Source organism: Salvia hispanica, chromosome 1 (genome assembly GCF_023119035.1).
Source record: "Salvia hispanica cultivar TCC Black 2014 chromosome 1, UniMelb_Shisp_WGS_1.0, whole genome shotgun sequence".
In the NCBI taxonomy this organism is placed as follows: Eukaryota; Viridiplantae; Streptophyta; class Magnoliopsida; order Lamiales; family Lamiaceae; genus Salvia; species Salvia hispanica.
Window position 1 is genome coordinate 32,759,949 of NC_062965.1, and position 15,443 is coordinate 32,775,391.

Here is a 15,443-nt window from a genome sequence, read left to right on the forward strand (position 1 = left end):
TTTGTGGAAGTTTGGGCGTCGCTTGGTTTCGTCTGTCTCATGCTATGCCTCTTGACATACTTCAATTAATAATGCAAATGATAATTTTTATACAGAAAAATGAGAGAGGAATGAGTGAGAGATAGTTTTTTTTTTTTTATGTGAAAAAAATGGTGATAAATAGAGTATTTATAAATGATTTATGGATGAATTAAAGGTTAAAAAATGAAAAAATAAATAAAAACAGTGAAAAAACAACGCTCACTTGCAGGGTGAGTGGCGTCACAGTGCACTTCGTGTCACGCCACGTGTGTCGAGCGCATCATCTCCTCAGATGGAGACATGGTCTCCGCAGCGGGCGGCTCTTAACGTGGAGATGCATGCAACAGTGTTTCGTTAGCATCTCATTCCGTTAGGATAAGCATCTCGCAGTCGAGACCATCATTGTGAATGCTCTACACTATATTCATTTGGACATGTAAGAGTTCTTTTTATAATGTTATTTTATAATGTTTAAAAACTAATTTTAAAATTATCCCAAATGTTAAAAAGACGGTAAGACCATGTTTGGTTGACGGGAAAGTAAAGTTGGTAAGGAAAATGATTTATGGAAAATGAATCCAGGGAATATGATTCCTGGTAACTTTACTTTTATGTGTTTGGACAATATCAAGATTTTAAATTTTATATTTAATTTAAACACCAAACAAAAATTATACTTATTATTATTTTATTTAAAAAATATATAATGATATAAATTTTTTTAATAAATTATTAATTGCAAATTATAATAATTATATTATTATATTTATTATTACGATGAGTAGTTTAAATATGGATTATCCGTAATAATATATAATAATATAATTGTATTTATAGTTACATGGATATTATAATCATTTCATAAAAGTAGTAGTAATAATAATAATAGTAGTAGTAATATTATTATTGTTATTATTATAATACTTACAGATATATTAATTAAATAATTTTTATAATTTACAATTTCACTATGATATTATAGATTAATTATTAATTTATAAAATAATAATAATTTATTATTATATGATTTATATTATATAATTATATTTTAATTATTTAATATATTATTAATTATTATTATGATAATAACAATTATATATAAATATTATAATAATATATTTATAATTATGATAATTTTAAATATAGTTATTTATTAGTATAATTCATTATATTTTAAAATTATTTTAAAATATTATAATTAATAATAATAAAAATATATTGCATTAAATATGTAAGAATCCTAAAACTGAGAAAAAGGATACTTAAGAAAAGTTAAAATTCAGAATCTTGGAAAGTTGTATATTAACTTTCTTAGTTCTTGGGATTCTGATTATTTTCTCAGTTTGATTAAAACTTATATAAACACATGAATTTAAAATTTAAAAAATCAGATTACTTTATTAAACAGAATCCTGACAATCAAATATGACCTAAATGTAACGTAGACTATATTCTATAAGAATATGAAACCAACTTTCATTACAATAATTTACTTAAAGGTAGTAAGTTATTTACAATGCTTTTTTAGGAATAACGAATTTAAAAGTGTGATTACTTATAATAATTTACTTAAAAGTAGTAAGTTATTTACAATGCTTTTTTAGGAATAACGAATTTAAAAGTGTGATTACTTATAACAGGTGATTGTGCAGTTTAGGAGTACTTTATTCATTTATTATTATAAGAATACAATATTTTCTTTATTATCTTTAAAATTGAGGATGTTAATTATGTCAGTTCAGTAGATTTTGAGTTGATCTTTTTTCTAGACTAATTGAATTTGTGATTTTATCGGGTTATAAATATTCAATACTAATATTAAATGTTCGTGTTTTGGGCTAGCCTTGTGAGCTAATTGGACTGCTATCGTTATAATTAACATATAGTCAATCTAATATATCATGATAAAAATTAATCAAATTATGGTTACTTTTTAAAATAATTCAATGGCTCAACGAATATGTTTAACTTTTCATTCCTGAAGTACTAAACATAACTTTGGATATTGTAGAATTAAGGGCATGTTTGATAAGTTAGTAATACCAAGATAGAGAATTATATATGCACATTAATTGTTTGATATCATAGTTAAGTTTAACTCAAAACCCAATATAAGACAAGGGCGCTACCCAATCTTACCATAAATATAACTTTAACCATGTTTATGTAACCCACCAATCTGTCAAGTTAAGCCATGTTATATAATATACTATACGAATTTAGATAATTTCTTTTCAATCAATTAACAACGAAAAAAAAAACCATATCTTTGCATATCTTGACATGAAGCACATATTTTTTATCTTGTTTTACATATCTTTTCACATTCCATCTTTTTTATCAAACCAGTCCTTAATGTCCATTAAACACTTAGCATAGTTTGATAGCATTATAAAATAATGCTAAGTTAAATTATATCCATATAAATTATTTTAATAAATGTGATTACTAATTTATTCTGCACGTTTGGTAGACATTAATAAATATCCGTTTTATTTTTTATGTGGTTTGATAGAGTTTCCAAAATAATAGATTAAAATAGATAATGACATTATTATTCTTTAATTAATTTTCATAATAATTAGGGTTATATTTAAAATTGGAGAAAAAAATAGCCTCTATCTATGTTACGCAGCTTCTTCTCTCCATTACTCCACTCTCTCAACTCTCCGTTACAAGTGTTTCATCCCACTCTCTCCACATTTAGTTCATGAAGTAGGTCTCCTTCTCCAAGTTTTGTATAAATAGGACTCCCTCCTTTGCCTAATTTACAGTCCAACAAAAATTGCTGTAGGAGTACACAAAATTTGTAGTGTTTGTTTCATGCATTAATTTTATTTTTTTATGCTAAAAAAAATGGTTCTTCTCGTTGTTGGTTAGGCATGACTGCGCATCAAGGTTCAAAAATGGTTGTTGACAGTAGTCAAAGGGCACAAGGTATGAGATTATGCGTGACACTCCATAACTAATTTAATATCCAGTCGTAAAGTGGTCGTTCTTGATTTACTCATATACTATATTGTTTAATGAGATTGGGTATAATATTTGAAATTGGGTATTGTAAGTAAACGTAATCCCTTGGAGAGAGAAAGAGTTAGGGAGAGATACATAAGTTCATTCCTAGAAAGTTGTACTGTGTTATTCAATTTGATTGAAGTAGGTTCATTAGCGGAAGAGTCTCAACAACATACCTATGCAGTATCTCAGCCTATTCAGAATGCCCAAAAAGGTGGTGCAACAAATCATCCAACTGTAAAGAAGATTCTTCTGGGCTAAGGCGGTTGGAGAAAGAGGTGGTCATTTGATTCGATGGGATCTCATTAAGAAACCAAAAGACCAAGGTGGACTTGGGAAAGGAGATATCTATATGAAGAATGCATCCCTTCTTTTCAAATGGCGATGGAGATTTTCCGATAGTCAAATGCCGCTATGGAAGGAAGTTATTCATTCTACTCACAAGTGTAATTATTTCGGCGAGTCTCACGAGCAGGGGCGGATCCAGAAATTTGTAGGGAGAGGGGCAAATTTACATATGGTGAAATTTTAAGAATTTGAGGAGGGGCATTTAGTGAGTGGTAAAATATACAATATATACATAAACATGAAAATATGAGGTGGGGCAATTGCCCATCTTCTAATAAGTGTAGATCCGCCCCTGCTCACGAGGAAAGACAGAGTTCACATGAGAGCATTTGGGGTAAGATATTTTAGAAGCTTTGGAAGAGAAATTCAAGAGATGGTCAGGAAAGGCCCATGCTGATAAAAGTGGGGAATGGAGATTATGGCACGACTGGTGGATAGGGAAAGATACTCTAAAGAACCTCTTTCCAAGATTCTTCTCATTGTCTAACGAAAAGGATAAGCTTATTGTAGATATGGGAACATGGGAAGAAGGAAAATTGGAATGGCAGCAATTGAAGTGGAGAAGAAAACTCTTTATCTGGGAAGATGAGCTCCTTGAAAACCTTTGTCTTGCCGTGAATCGAATTGAGCTTTGGGAAAACACGAGATATGAGAGAGTGTGGTCGTTTCACAATTCTTTGGGTTTTTCTGTTTCTAACTTTGTCTTGCAGGTCAACCGAAATTTGAAGGATGCGGACCTTAGAACTTCACAAGGGCGCCTCGCTTAGAGTAATCTCGTGCCACCAAGAGTTCAACTACATGTTTGGTTCGTATTGCAAGGAAAGCTCAACACCAAAGAGAGACTGTTCAGATATGGCATAGAAGGAATTGAGGATGATCAATGCATCTTTTGCAATGAGGAGCCAGAATCTTTGGAGCATATCATTTTCAGCTGCAGATTTTCAAGCCAATTGTGGTACTATTGTTGTGATGGATGGAACATATCCATATGCTTACCTAAGGACCCGATGGCGTGTTTCCTTTCTTGGTTGGGCACCCCTCTCCAAAAGGGTGATAAGAAGACGTGGATGTCTATGTTTTATATCATATCTTGGTTGATCTAGAACATACGGAATAAAATAATTTTTCAAAAGTTTAAGCCAAACTAGGAGGCCGAAAAGAGAAGACCATATTGGCAACTTACGTTATGGAATATAAGTGGTTGTCCATACCTCCCCCACAACACAAACGTCGATTTATCAAGTGCAAGACTTCAGGTTTTGGAGTGAAGATTGTTACTAGGTTTGTGTTGATGCTCTTGTTGTTTCTTTGGCTCTTTTGGTGTTTTGCGTTTTAGCCAGTCCGTTGGTGTTAGACATAGATATCGTTGTACTTTTCTGGTTTTGGTTTTTGCGGTTTGGCTTTGGGCCGCTTGTCTTGAACCTTTGCTCGATGTTGGCCGGCTCGAGCCTTTTCCGTTTATAAAAAAACGTGTTATGTTGTGTTGTATTGTATTGTAATCTTCATTTCATTGAGTATAAATGTTTCCAATCTTCGTGGATGTAGGTTCCGCAGGTGATAGTGATATGGGGCGTAACAAGCCCAAGAGTGAAAAGACAAGACGTGGCTGGACTAATCGTGAAGAAAAAGTCCTACTAGCTTCTTTGAAAGACATAGGGTAAAGATGGAATTGGAAAATGGTTTCAGAAACGGATACCTCTTCAAAACTTGAAGAGGCTATGAAATGGAAGTTCCCTAACACTGATTTAAGGGGTGCCCCACACATTTTAGTAAAAAATTACTACGTGGAAGAGGAGTTACTCATCGCTGCGAGATATTCTTAGTCGTAGCCGAATTGAGAATTGCGATTGTTTTTGTTGAAGATTCATGCACTTTTTTTTGTCAATCTACACATTCTTCGTCGTGGAGTTGAGATCAGTTTTTTTTTCCGAATGAACGGACATCCGAAAAAAAAAAGAAACGATATTTGTCTAAAAAAATTGCATGAATGGATGTAGAGAAAAAAAATGATATTTATGTAAAAAAAGGTTAATATGGGGGTATATGTGTAAAAACACAGATTCGTCAGGTTTTAAAATTGATGCAGATAAATAATCAAATCATTGAGACCAGATAGTTTATCTATAATATGAGAGTATTATATCGGGCCCATCCTTAATCATAGGTTTTAGAAATAATGATCAATAATGTAGGTTAAATAATCTAATCTATAGTTATTAAATCGTTAGATTAATAATTCTACAGGAGTATAGTAAATTAGTAATCAATAATCTACATCCAAAAACCAACAACACATTCATAATCAACATATTAAAGACCCTAAGAAAGTTTAGTAATTTAAAATCTTAATCAAAAATTATATCTCTTGAATATATATTATATTTAATTCATAAGATTTAACATCAATCATAAATAAATAATTATATTATGACGAGTAATATCAGTTAGTCAAGTCTTTAACTAAACTAATCTGACAGTTAATTCTAAATAAATAATTATATACAACAGTCAAACGACATCAATATAGTAATAATAGTACCTTTTTTGAATAAAGATTTAAGTACTAATACCTATCAATCACATGCAGAGTAATCATAGGTAGGGAGAACAATTTATATGGACATTCACAAATTTAAAAATACTTTTTAAATTATATTTCTACTTTTCAAATCCAACGAGAAAGTACTATCTGGAAACTAGAGAATTTACTGTATCATTCACACGAAAAGATTACGTACTGGGCTTGAAAATTTTAAGTAGGCCGAGATACTGTTCTTGCTCTTTTAATGCCTTAGAGCACTCCCAATGGCCGGCGGCGTTAAATCCGGCGTTTTATCGCCGGATTTCACCGAGAAATAGCCGCCAATGGGGTGAATTCGGCGTTTTTCCGGCGTTAATTCTACCGAATTAATGCCGGCCCCCGAAAAAACGCCGAATTAACGCCGAGTGAACGCCGGCCACTGTAGGCGCGTTCGGCGTTTTCCGGCGTTTTTTTTTTTTTTTTTTTTTTTTTTTTAATACCCTACGGCTATTTTTTCCCCTATATATAATTCCTCCTCCTCCTCCATTCATCATACACAATCTTCATTTTCTCAATCTTCTATATTCAATCTTCAAAATTATGAGTTCAAATAGGAAAAAATCTCGAAAAGGTAAAGGCAAAGAGTCGAGTTCCCAAAATCCCTACCCCACTGATGAAGCAAATCAGCAGTGGATGGCCTCGTTGTTGTCGATGGGTTCTCCTCCCGGCCAATATCCATATGCGGGTCCGTCCCCATTGCAGACTCCTCCGGTGCGCAGACTTTCTCCGTACTTCCAGTCTGCCCTCAGCATGCCCTCTCCAACCGACGATGTGTATCGCCCCCAGATAGTCACATCGTTGTTCGACACCCCTGGAGCCACTCCAGACGACGAAGGATCTCAAGCCGCGACGTACACAACGGATCCGACACTCAGCACGGACGACTACGAGGTGGAAGAAACGCCCGCCGACCCGCCTTCCAGGAGCAGGAAGGGGAAGGCGCCGTCGCCGGAGTCGACGGCTGCGACCGATACGGCTTCCGATGAGAAGCCGAAGCGGGCAAGGACTACTTACACTCGGCAGAGTCCGAGCTTATAGCCAACTGCTGGGCGGACACGACGCAAGACTCGGAGCGCAGCAACTACCAGACCGAGCTCATTTTCTGGGAGCGGGTTGCGGAGAAGTACAAGACCAACAAGACTGCCTCGATGAAGGACCATGGCAGCGAGGCGATCCGCCGGCATTGGGAGCGCCTCATGAGGGACTGCGGCCACTTCAACGGTATATACTCTAACTTGATGACGAACATGACGAGTGGCCAGTCGGAATCCCCGTTCTTACAACAAGCCACGTTCTCTTCCAATGCCGCCACTCTGGCGCAATTTTACACGTTGTACTTCACCGGCGGCGGAACCCCAGAAGAGAAGCAGTCCCTCTGGTCGACCATCCAAAATATGAAGATCAAGATGGGCCTCTCGCCGGACGCTCCTCCCTCTTAGTTTTTTAAATCCTTGTTTTTTATGGTTTTTTATTTGTAGTTTTTTTTTCTCGTTGTATTATATTTTCCAATGATTAATACAACGACGAATTGTTCATTTATAAATCTATTTATTAAACACATTTGTAGGGAAAATTAAATAATATTAAAAATGATGATGTAAAAATGAAATGTTGAGTTAGGGAGAAATAAGGGAGAAACCATTGGAGCAGTTGGCTAAAAGTTGGCTAAAAACTGGGGATAAATTTTGGTGCTGATGTGGCGCTAATATGGCAGGAGTTAGAGAGAAATAAGGGAGAAATAAGGAAGACCATTGGGAGTGCTCTTAGCCCATCAGCAACAGCCAACAAGTAGTCCTATTATTAAATTTCTTAATACAGACAATTCACAAAAGATCAATTCCCAATTTCCAATGGAAATACAACGGGTGAATACTCAATTTATTCTTCAACGTGATTTACTAATCTAATATCATCTGTATTTCAGATAGTTAAATCAACCATGTAGCTATTTGTACTAAAAATCCAAATAAGAGTAACCCCCTCTATAATTAGGGTGAATGGTCAATAATGAGGGAAATGTCACTCCGAGTAAAAATTCTAAAGTATGTTTAGTTTAGCAATAAATATTCGATGAACTAATCCTAATTACCACTTCAGAATGATTAATATGACTATTCCACGTTCAATGATATTTAGTTAAAGTGTTTTTAGTGAAAAATGAGACACATCACTTAAAGAAGAAATTTACTAATCCGTCCATTTTTAAAAAATATGAACTTTTGAAATTGGTTAGCAACTTGGACCTTTAGATAATATCTTCTAGTACCAATTTTGTGTAAAAAAATAAAATAGAAAAAGGGTTTCGAGAATGGAATATTCTAAGTATCAAGTAAGGGTGAAAATGAGCATTGGAAATGGATTAGCAATCTTGAAGGCATTTTCCCAGGTTACTAATAAACAACTTCAAATGGTTGCACTTATAGTAAAAACATGACTTTCTTTTTCTTCAGTTGTAGGAGTAGTATTTATTTGAAGAGTGAACTTCAAAATTGGTCTCTGGACTATGGGTTTATCTCGAAAATGGTCCCTGGACTTTAAAAATATCACCAGTAGTCCCTGGACTAAGGGTTAATATCAAAAACGATATTTTGAGACGAAAATGCCCTTTTGAGGGGTTTTGAGGGTTTGGACAATTTGGTCTTTTTACACTTTTAACATTTTAAATCTGATATTATTTTAGTTATGTACTAAATCTGATATTATTTCAAAATTATCATTCTTCTTCCCTTTTGTCATCTTTCACTTAGTTTCTTTATTTCAATATTAGATTTAATTTTACAAAATTAAATTTTAAATTTCAGTTTTTAAATATCAATAAAATTTTTTAATTATAAAAATTATTAAATAACAAAAATTATTAGTCATAATCAATATTTGATAGTGTCTAATATTTAATCAATAAGATATAACAACGTCTTAGTTTTAATCAATATTTAATAGCTTTAATCATAAATAGACAATATAACACGGTTTATTCTGAAATAAATATGCGTCTAATGTAAGACTAATATAATTTTCATTTATTAATTTGAAAACAATCAATCAAAATGACTAGAAAATTTCAACAAAAATACTCCTATACAAAATTTTTAGTCGACTTCATAATATTCAATCACAAGCAATTATAACAACCGAACGAATGCTAAATAGAATAGCTCTTATTTTTCCATCACGATTAATATTATTTTTCTGTACTTCTTCAATTCAGCTTAATATTATATTAAATAACAAAAATTAATAGTTTTAATCAATATTTATAGTTTCCATGAATTATTAGTTTTAATTAAAAATATTTATTGATATTTAAAAATTGAAATTTAAAATTTAATTTTATAAAATTAAATCTAATATTGAAATAAAGAAACAAAGTGAAGGATGACAAAAGGGAAGAAAAATGATAATTTTGAAATAATATCAGATTTAGTACATAACTAAAATAATATCAGATTTAAAATGTTAAAAGTGTAAAAAGACCAAATTGCCCAAACCCCTCAAAACCCCTCAAAAGGGCATTTTCGTCTCAAAATACCGTTTTTGATATTAACCCTTAGTCCAGGGACTACTGGTGATATTTTTAAAGTCCAGGAACCATTTTCAAGATAAACCTATAGTCCAGGGACCATTTTTGAAGTCCACTCTTATTTGAATGAATTAAACAAGACTCTTTTGTGAAACGACTAGTGGATGTTTGTGAGTGCCTATATTAACATTTAACATTATCCATTGGTGGAAACTCATATTCCTTGGTACTAAATGGAGTAAGGCTGCAATTGCCATGTTGAAGTAGGAGAAGGCCAGATTTGACAACTCATATATGTAAATGCTCCTTTTTTTCAAGAACCAAACTACTCGATGAAATGCACAATTCCATGCGCAGATGTTCTAAACATAATAATGGTACTCCATTTGCCTGGATTAATGTCTTGCTCCATGTAGTAGATTTTAAATGTGTGAAAAAAATTCAGTTATCTTTCACATTTTAAATTCCAGCTACCCTGCCCCTCCTCACCCCCTTATATATTTTCAACATCATTAGGATGTTTATCACTAAAACAAGATTGGGCATGGAGTATCACTTCACCATCATCAAACAATATACTGTCTGCGTCTATGTCCGAGAATAAAAAGATTTTAATGATGTATAGTGGCGATGTGAGCTGCCAAAACTTTTGATGAAGAATGAATTAAAAAGAGACATGAAAGTAAAATAGAATTGTCACATCCATTTAAATCTGATTAATTAAGAGTTGGGCAATCAAGCATAGTGACCTAGGCTAGCTAGGGCCTTCGATGTGGGGGAGGAAGAATGACGGCCACACTAACCGGAAAAGACTGCACCATCCTAATCTTTTCATTTTCATTTTTACTGACTTCAATAATTGTCTCACCATTCGTCTAGTCCACTCAACTAAGTATACTAAATATCAAATCGTGTTATAATTTCGTCTGTACATAATGAGGTAAAAATTAAAAATATAATTTGAATTAAAAAAGGATATGACGTGCTGTAATGTTATTAAGACGATACTCAAAAGAAAAAGAGTGAAAATTAAACTTAATTTTTTTTTAAGAGCATCTCAACTCAAAGGGAAGAAGATATATAGAAAAGGTATATTATATATTTATCTTATTAAAAAGTGAAATATACCGTTCTAAAAAGTAGTAATACATTCCAAAGGGGGAAAATGTATAAAAAGGTAAATTATTTTTTAAAAATAAAATAATAGTACAAAATATATTAAAAAAATATAAAATGTAATACCTTCTCAAATACCTTTCTATTTGAAAAAGGGTTTTTCATGAAAATAAGACAAATATGATAGTTATAAGATTTTACCTCTCCATTGATAGAGTGGTAAAGATACCTCTTCAAAATGAAAAAATATATAATACCTTCTCAAATACCACTCCTCTTAGAGAATGATTTTTAATGAAAAAAGGTAAATATGATAGTTATATTAGTCTATCTCTTCATTTACCTATCCCCTTGGAGATGCTCTAAAAGAGTTTAAAGAAGCAGATGATAATGTAGACAAAGTGCTATTCAACTCAATGATTAGACAGTGCTTTCATAATAATTCAAAACTTTGTTGATCCTTGAATGAGAAAACAAAAAGAAACAGTGGGTTGAAAAGGACGATTGAAGAAGAAAAGCAACTAGTGAGATGGGAGTCCCTACATAGTATACATGAGTAAATGGAGGAACGAACTTACAATCCATTAAATTCACAATGAATGGACAGCTCCATGCCGATGCTACCACGTTGGAGCACAGGAAACATAAACACTAGTACTAGGATACTCCTTTTAATGTTCAGGCTAAAACAGACCCACTCTTTCCTACAACTATTACTTCAAAATTCATTTCTATCAACTCTGATAGAAACAAGTAAAAACAAAAGTCTGTGCTCCACGTAATAGGCCCCCATCGTTATGGCTTCAGTAGTAGTACAAGAGATTGGTTTAGCATTTATTTTTCCTACCTAACAAGCTCCATAACGAGAATGCTAATTCAATATGCTGAAACAATTATCTACAAAATGTTAAAAACCATTACCAAATAGGCCATGAAAGATGACAATAATGAATAACCACAGTTCTATAAACATTCAGTTTGAAATCGAAACAATTTGAAGTAACACAAATGCACCATTAAAGATCATCAAATATCAAAGCAGTGAGGTAAGAAACCGTGGAATGTAGTTAGGAAGAACCCTTGATCATTTGTGCTTACTGATCACCTCTAGTAGAAATGAGATCCATTGTTCAAAGTGGTGATGTGTGGGAGATAATGGTGTGGGGGCGTTGCGGTGAAAGGCAACTGATGATGGATGGGGCCTGATGAAGTAGCGAATCCTGATGATGCTGCAGTAGTGAAGAGTGGCGAGGGATGATGATGATGATCCCTTGTCCAATTTGCTGAAGGATCAACTTCAACAACAACCTTCCCTATTGTTGTTCCCTGCAGATACCATAACAGAAATCCAACTTATCATGATAAATTAATTATTTTATCAGCATTACCAATGTAACAGTTTAAAAACATTGATACCTAAGTAGAATCAAGTCAGTGGTTTTGAAGCACTATTACCTCATAAACGGGACGAAAACAGGAATCGGGTCCCCTCCACATCAGAGGGTATTGACATATATTTCCAGGTTCATGGGGTAATTGAGCTGCAGCAGAGGCTGAAGCAGAGCCCTGCAAGTACAACAGAAGGATGACTTAGCAAGTGCTGTGCACACATAATGACATAATGAGGGAGACAGATCTCCCAACCAGAGCAAAAAAGTAGTCAGCGGATAACTCCATATTCAAATATCTACTGAATTACCTTAAGTCTGCTTTCAGGCAGATTGTTGGAGACATAGTTGATCTGAGAGCTCTCTGTCTCCATATTATGAATTTCCCAGAGGACTCTTTCAGGAGGAGCAATGCTCAAATTCAGATCTAGATTGTGCAGATCGCCAGCTTGATATAACAAGGTAGAAGAAAATGAGTAAACCAACGACCAGACGAATGTCATTTCAAGGAAATAGTATTCGCTGCATCAAATATCTTTACCTCCAATGGGTTCCTCCAAGCTCAACTCCTCTTCGTATGTGCTCGGCTCAAAGTTGGTGACTGCCTCTCTTCCGTTGCACTTGATAGCAGCCTTGTCATATGCCCTGAAACACAAATTTATTAAGATAATTACACCAAATAAATCATCAAATGCCAACACAGTTGCTGATACAATGAGACCAGACCTTGCAGCTTCTATCTCACTATCAAACAATCCAAGATAGATATACCTGCACACAAACATTGCCCATTACAAGATTTTCTGGCAATGACTAGCAACAGCCACATAATAATAAAAGATCCTTGAGAAATTGAGTGATTCTAGAGCCATCTTACTTCTTGCCTAGAAACTGCCCCATCCGAGCTTCCCATCGTCCACATTTGTGCAAAGTCACTCCCCTATACTGCGAGCTCCCCCTTGAAAATCCAGTGCTCTGGCGGCGGAGTATGTGCACAACTTCTTCCTTTGTTAAGTTCCTCATCTGTTGAGCAAAGAAAGAAACCCAAGTATCAGAAGTTCAGATAAAAACATCAACTGAGACACCATAGCAAGCTCAACAAACCTGCTTAAGATCTTCATCATAATCACAGACATTAAAATTGATGTCTGCATCCAGTCCACGAAACTTAATTGCAGCACGGTCGTATGCCCTACAGTTTGAATCCGAGGGGTCACATGACTCAATCAACTACAACTCCTTAGACCTCACATTTTGAACCTTAAACTCAGAATGAACTCCCTTACCGAGCCGCAGCATGTGCTGTGTCAAATCCACCTACAAGTCCCGTTTCCCAGCAGGTTTCCAAAATATCAGTACCATGTGAAAAAAACAATAGCTCGACAAAAGAGGGGGCATTTATAGCAATTCATTTAAACCTTCTTACCTAAATAAACTTGCTTGCCGCAGTCCCTGCACCATTCACATAGGAAAACCTTAATCATCAATTACTACGCAGAAATCCAATCTAAGTCGCGAAAAAGAATACATCATACATGATCATCAAACAAGTAAAACTAGTGAAGTACAAAAGCACCAATAGTGAACTCTAACTGTTTGTTTAAACAATATTGGACTACAATATCGAACATTTAGGAAATTGAAATTTTAATAGTATATTTCATAATAGTAAACTGTCAGAATAAGTTTATTGAATTGAATAAAATAAGATGATTGAAATGATACCAAATGTGTGATTCCCAACGTCCGGTGCGGCGATAGAATGTGACGCCGCGATACTGAGAGCTGCGCGACCTCGGTCCCCGCCGACTCTTCTTCACTAGCTGCCGCTTCTGTTGGTGCTGCTCCTGAGCGAGAATCCTCAGCTCATGGCGGTTCCCGGAGAGACCCAAGCACTGCATCGGCATCCGCTCCTCCCCGCCACTCACCGGAAAAAACTCCTTCGTCACGTAACCGCAGCTCGATTTGTCGCTCTCTTCGCAGTCGCCGTTGATCTTCCATATGTCGAAGCCGACGAAGTGATCCGAGAAGGAGATGTCATCGCCGGCAGTGCTCGACGTCTCCACATTAACGACGGAGGAGGTGGAGCTGCCGGAATGTTCCATCTGATCGCCGAAGTGGTTATCCGACGCCGTTTCGGCTGGATCGGCGGCCGGCGGCGAAGGATCAATAGCCAGATTGAGGTTAAACATCTTCGTGTTTCAAATTTCAATTGACTAGGTTTCTACGATACGCAGCTATATCTGCGGCGAAAAGTGCATGCGGGAAGCAAATGAGGGCAGAGGAATGGTGGAGAAGGAAGGAAGGAATAATTAGAGTAAACAGTGTATCTATTGGTGTGTGTTTCGGTAAGGGAGAGCGCAAACAGAGAATTTTGTGCTGCACTTCCCTCCCTCTCTCCTTCTTTTTCGCCTCTATCTCTCAACGGAGGTAGAGAAGAGGCAATTGGAGGAGAGATGAAATTATGAACGAAAGAGCGAAAGCCGGGTAAATAAATTTATAATATTTGTTCAACTAAAAATATTATATAAATATTATATATTCTTTTGTAACTGATGAAATATTATCAGTATAACTAACTTTATGAATCATCAAAACAGCTTTTGTATAAAATTCGTATGCATTTTTGTTATTTACTCGACCTATAAACTTCTGATGATGTAACAGATATGTAGTACTATATTTATTTTTGTGGTTAAATGCTCATTTTGCTATTTGGAAATATATATTAATAACTATTTCATTTTGTTATTACATTTTACTATAACAAAGAATTGTATTTCACTATTTAATTTTTCCTATCCTGATGCACTAGTTAACCACGAGATGTATAAAGTAATTTTTTGTTTTGATAGCAGTAGTGAATAAAGAGATAAAGTATATGTATAAAAGCATCTACCCATGCGGCCGGATCGCACTTGGTCGCCCGCCTCGTCTGCGCGTTGGAGGAGGGAAGGAACAGGCTGAGCTGGGCGCATGAGGATGGAGTAAGCGGCTGAGGCGGACCGTCAGTCCGGCCGCGTACCGCTCCGGAGACGGTCGCGTTGTGGTCGGCCTAGCATTGGAGGGTTTCGGGTTGGACACGGGTCGTAACTCAATTTTTTTTTAATTCGATTTTTTCCTTATAAATACCATCTAATTCCATAGTCCATACCTTCATCTTCATTTTCTCCCTCTCAAATTAAATCACTCAAATACATCTAGTCAAATGCTTCCTCAATCGATCTAATTTTCGGGGTTGTAATTTTTATTTTTAAATAGAACAATGGAGTCACTACGTGTTTAATTGTTCAACGTTTTATTTCACAAGTAAAATAGCTTGTAGTTGTGAACAATGTAACTTTATAGTTAATGGCTGCAGAGTAATAGGAAGAGAATAGCTTGAATGATGACGTAGATGGGACTTGAGATCTGGATTCGGGTCGGTGTTAAGGATGCAAAGAGTTTTTTCCCC

The 15,443-nt window shown here is 34.9% G+C and overlaps 1 protein-coding gene across 1 annotated transcript; it reads right to left on the minus strand.

Annotated features, from left to right (window-relative positions):
* Positions 1-11,483: 11,483 nt before the first annotated feature.
* LOC125201892 (AP2-like ethylene-responsive transcription factor TOE3) lies at positions 11,484-14,436 on the minus strand. The gene is made up of 10 exons (XM_048100183.1): positions 13,715-14,436; positions 13,416-13,441; positions 13,276-13,306; positions 13,094-13,181; positions 12,867-13,012; positions 12,716-12,760; positions 12,531-12,634; positions 12,301-12,437; positions 12,057-12,167; positions 11,484-11,927 (listed from the first exon to the last, which is right to left on the minus strand). Exons 1-10 carry the CDS (start codon positions 14,179-14,181, stop codon positions 11,709-11,711), a joined length of 1,374 nt encoding a protein of 457 aa, XP_047956140.1. The 5' UTR covers positions 14,182-14,436; the 3' UTR covers positions 11,484-11,708.
* Between the last annotated feature and the right edge of the window lie 1,007 nt (positions 14,437-15,443).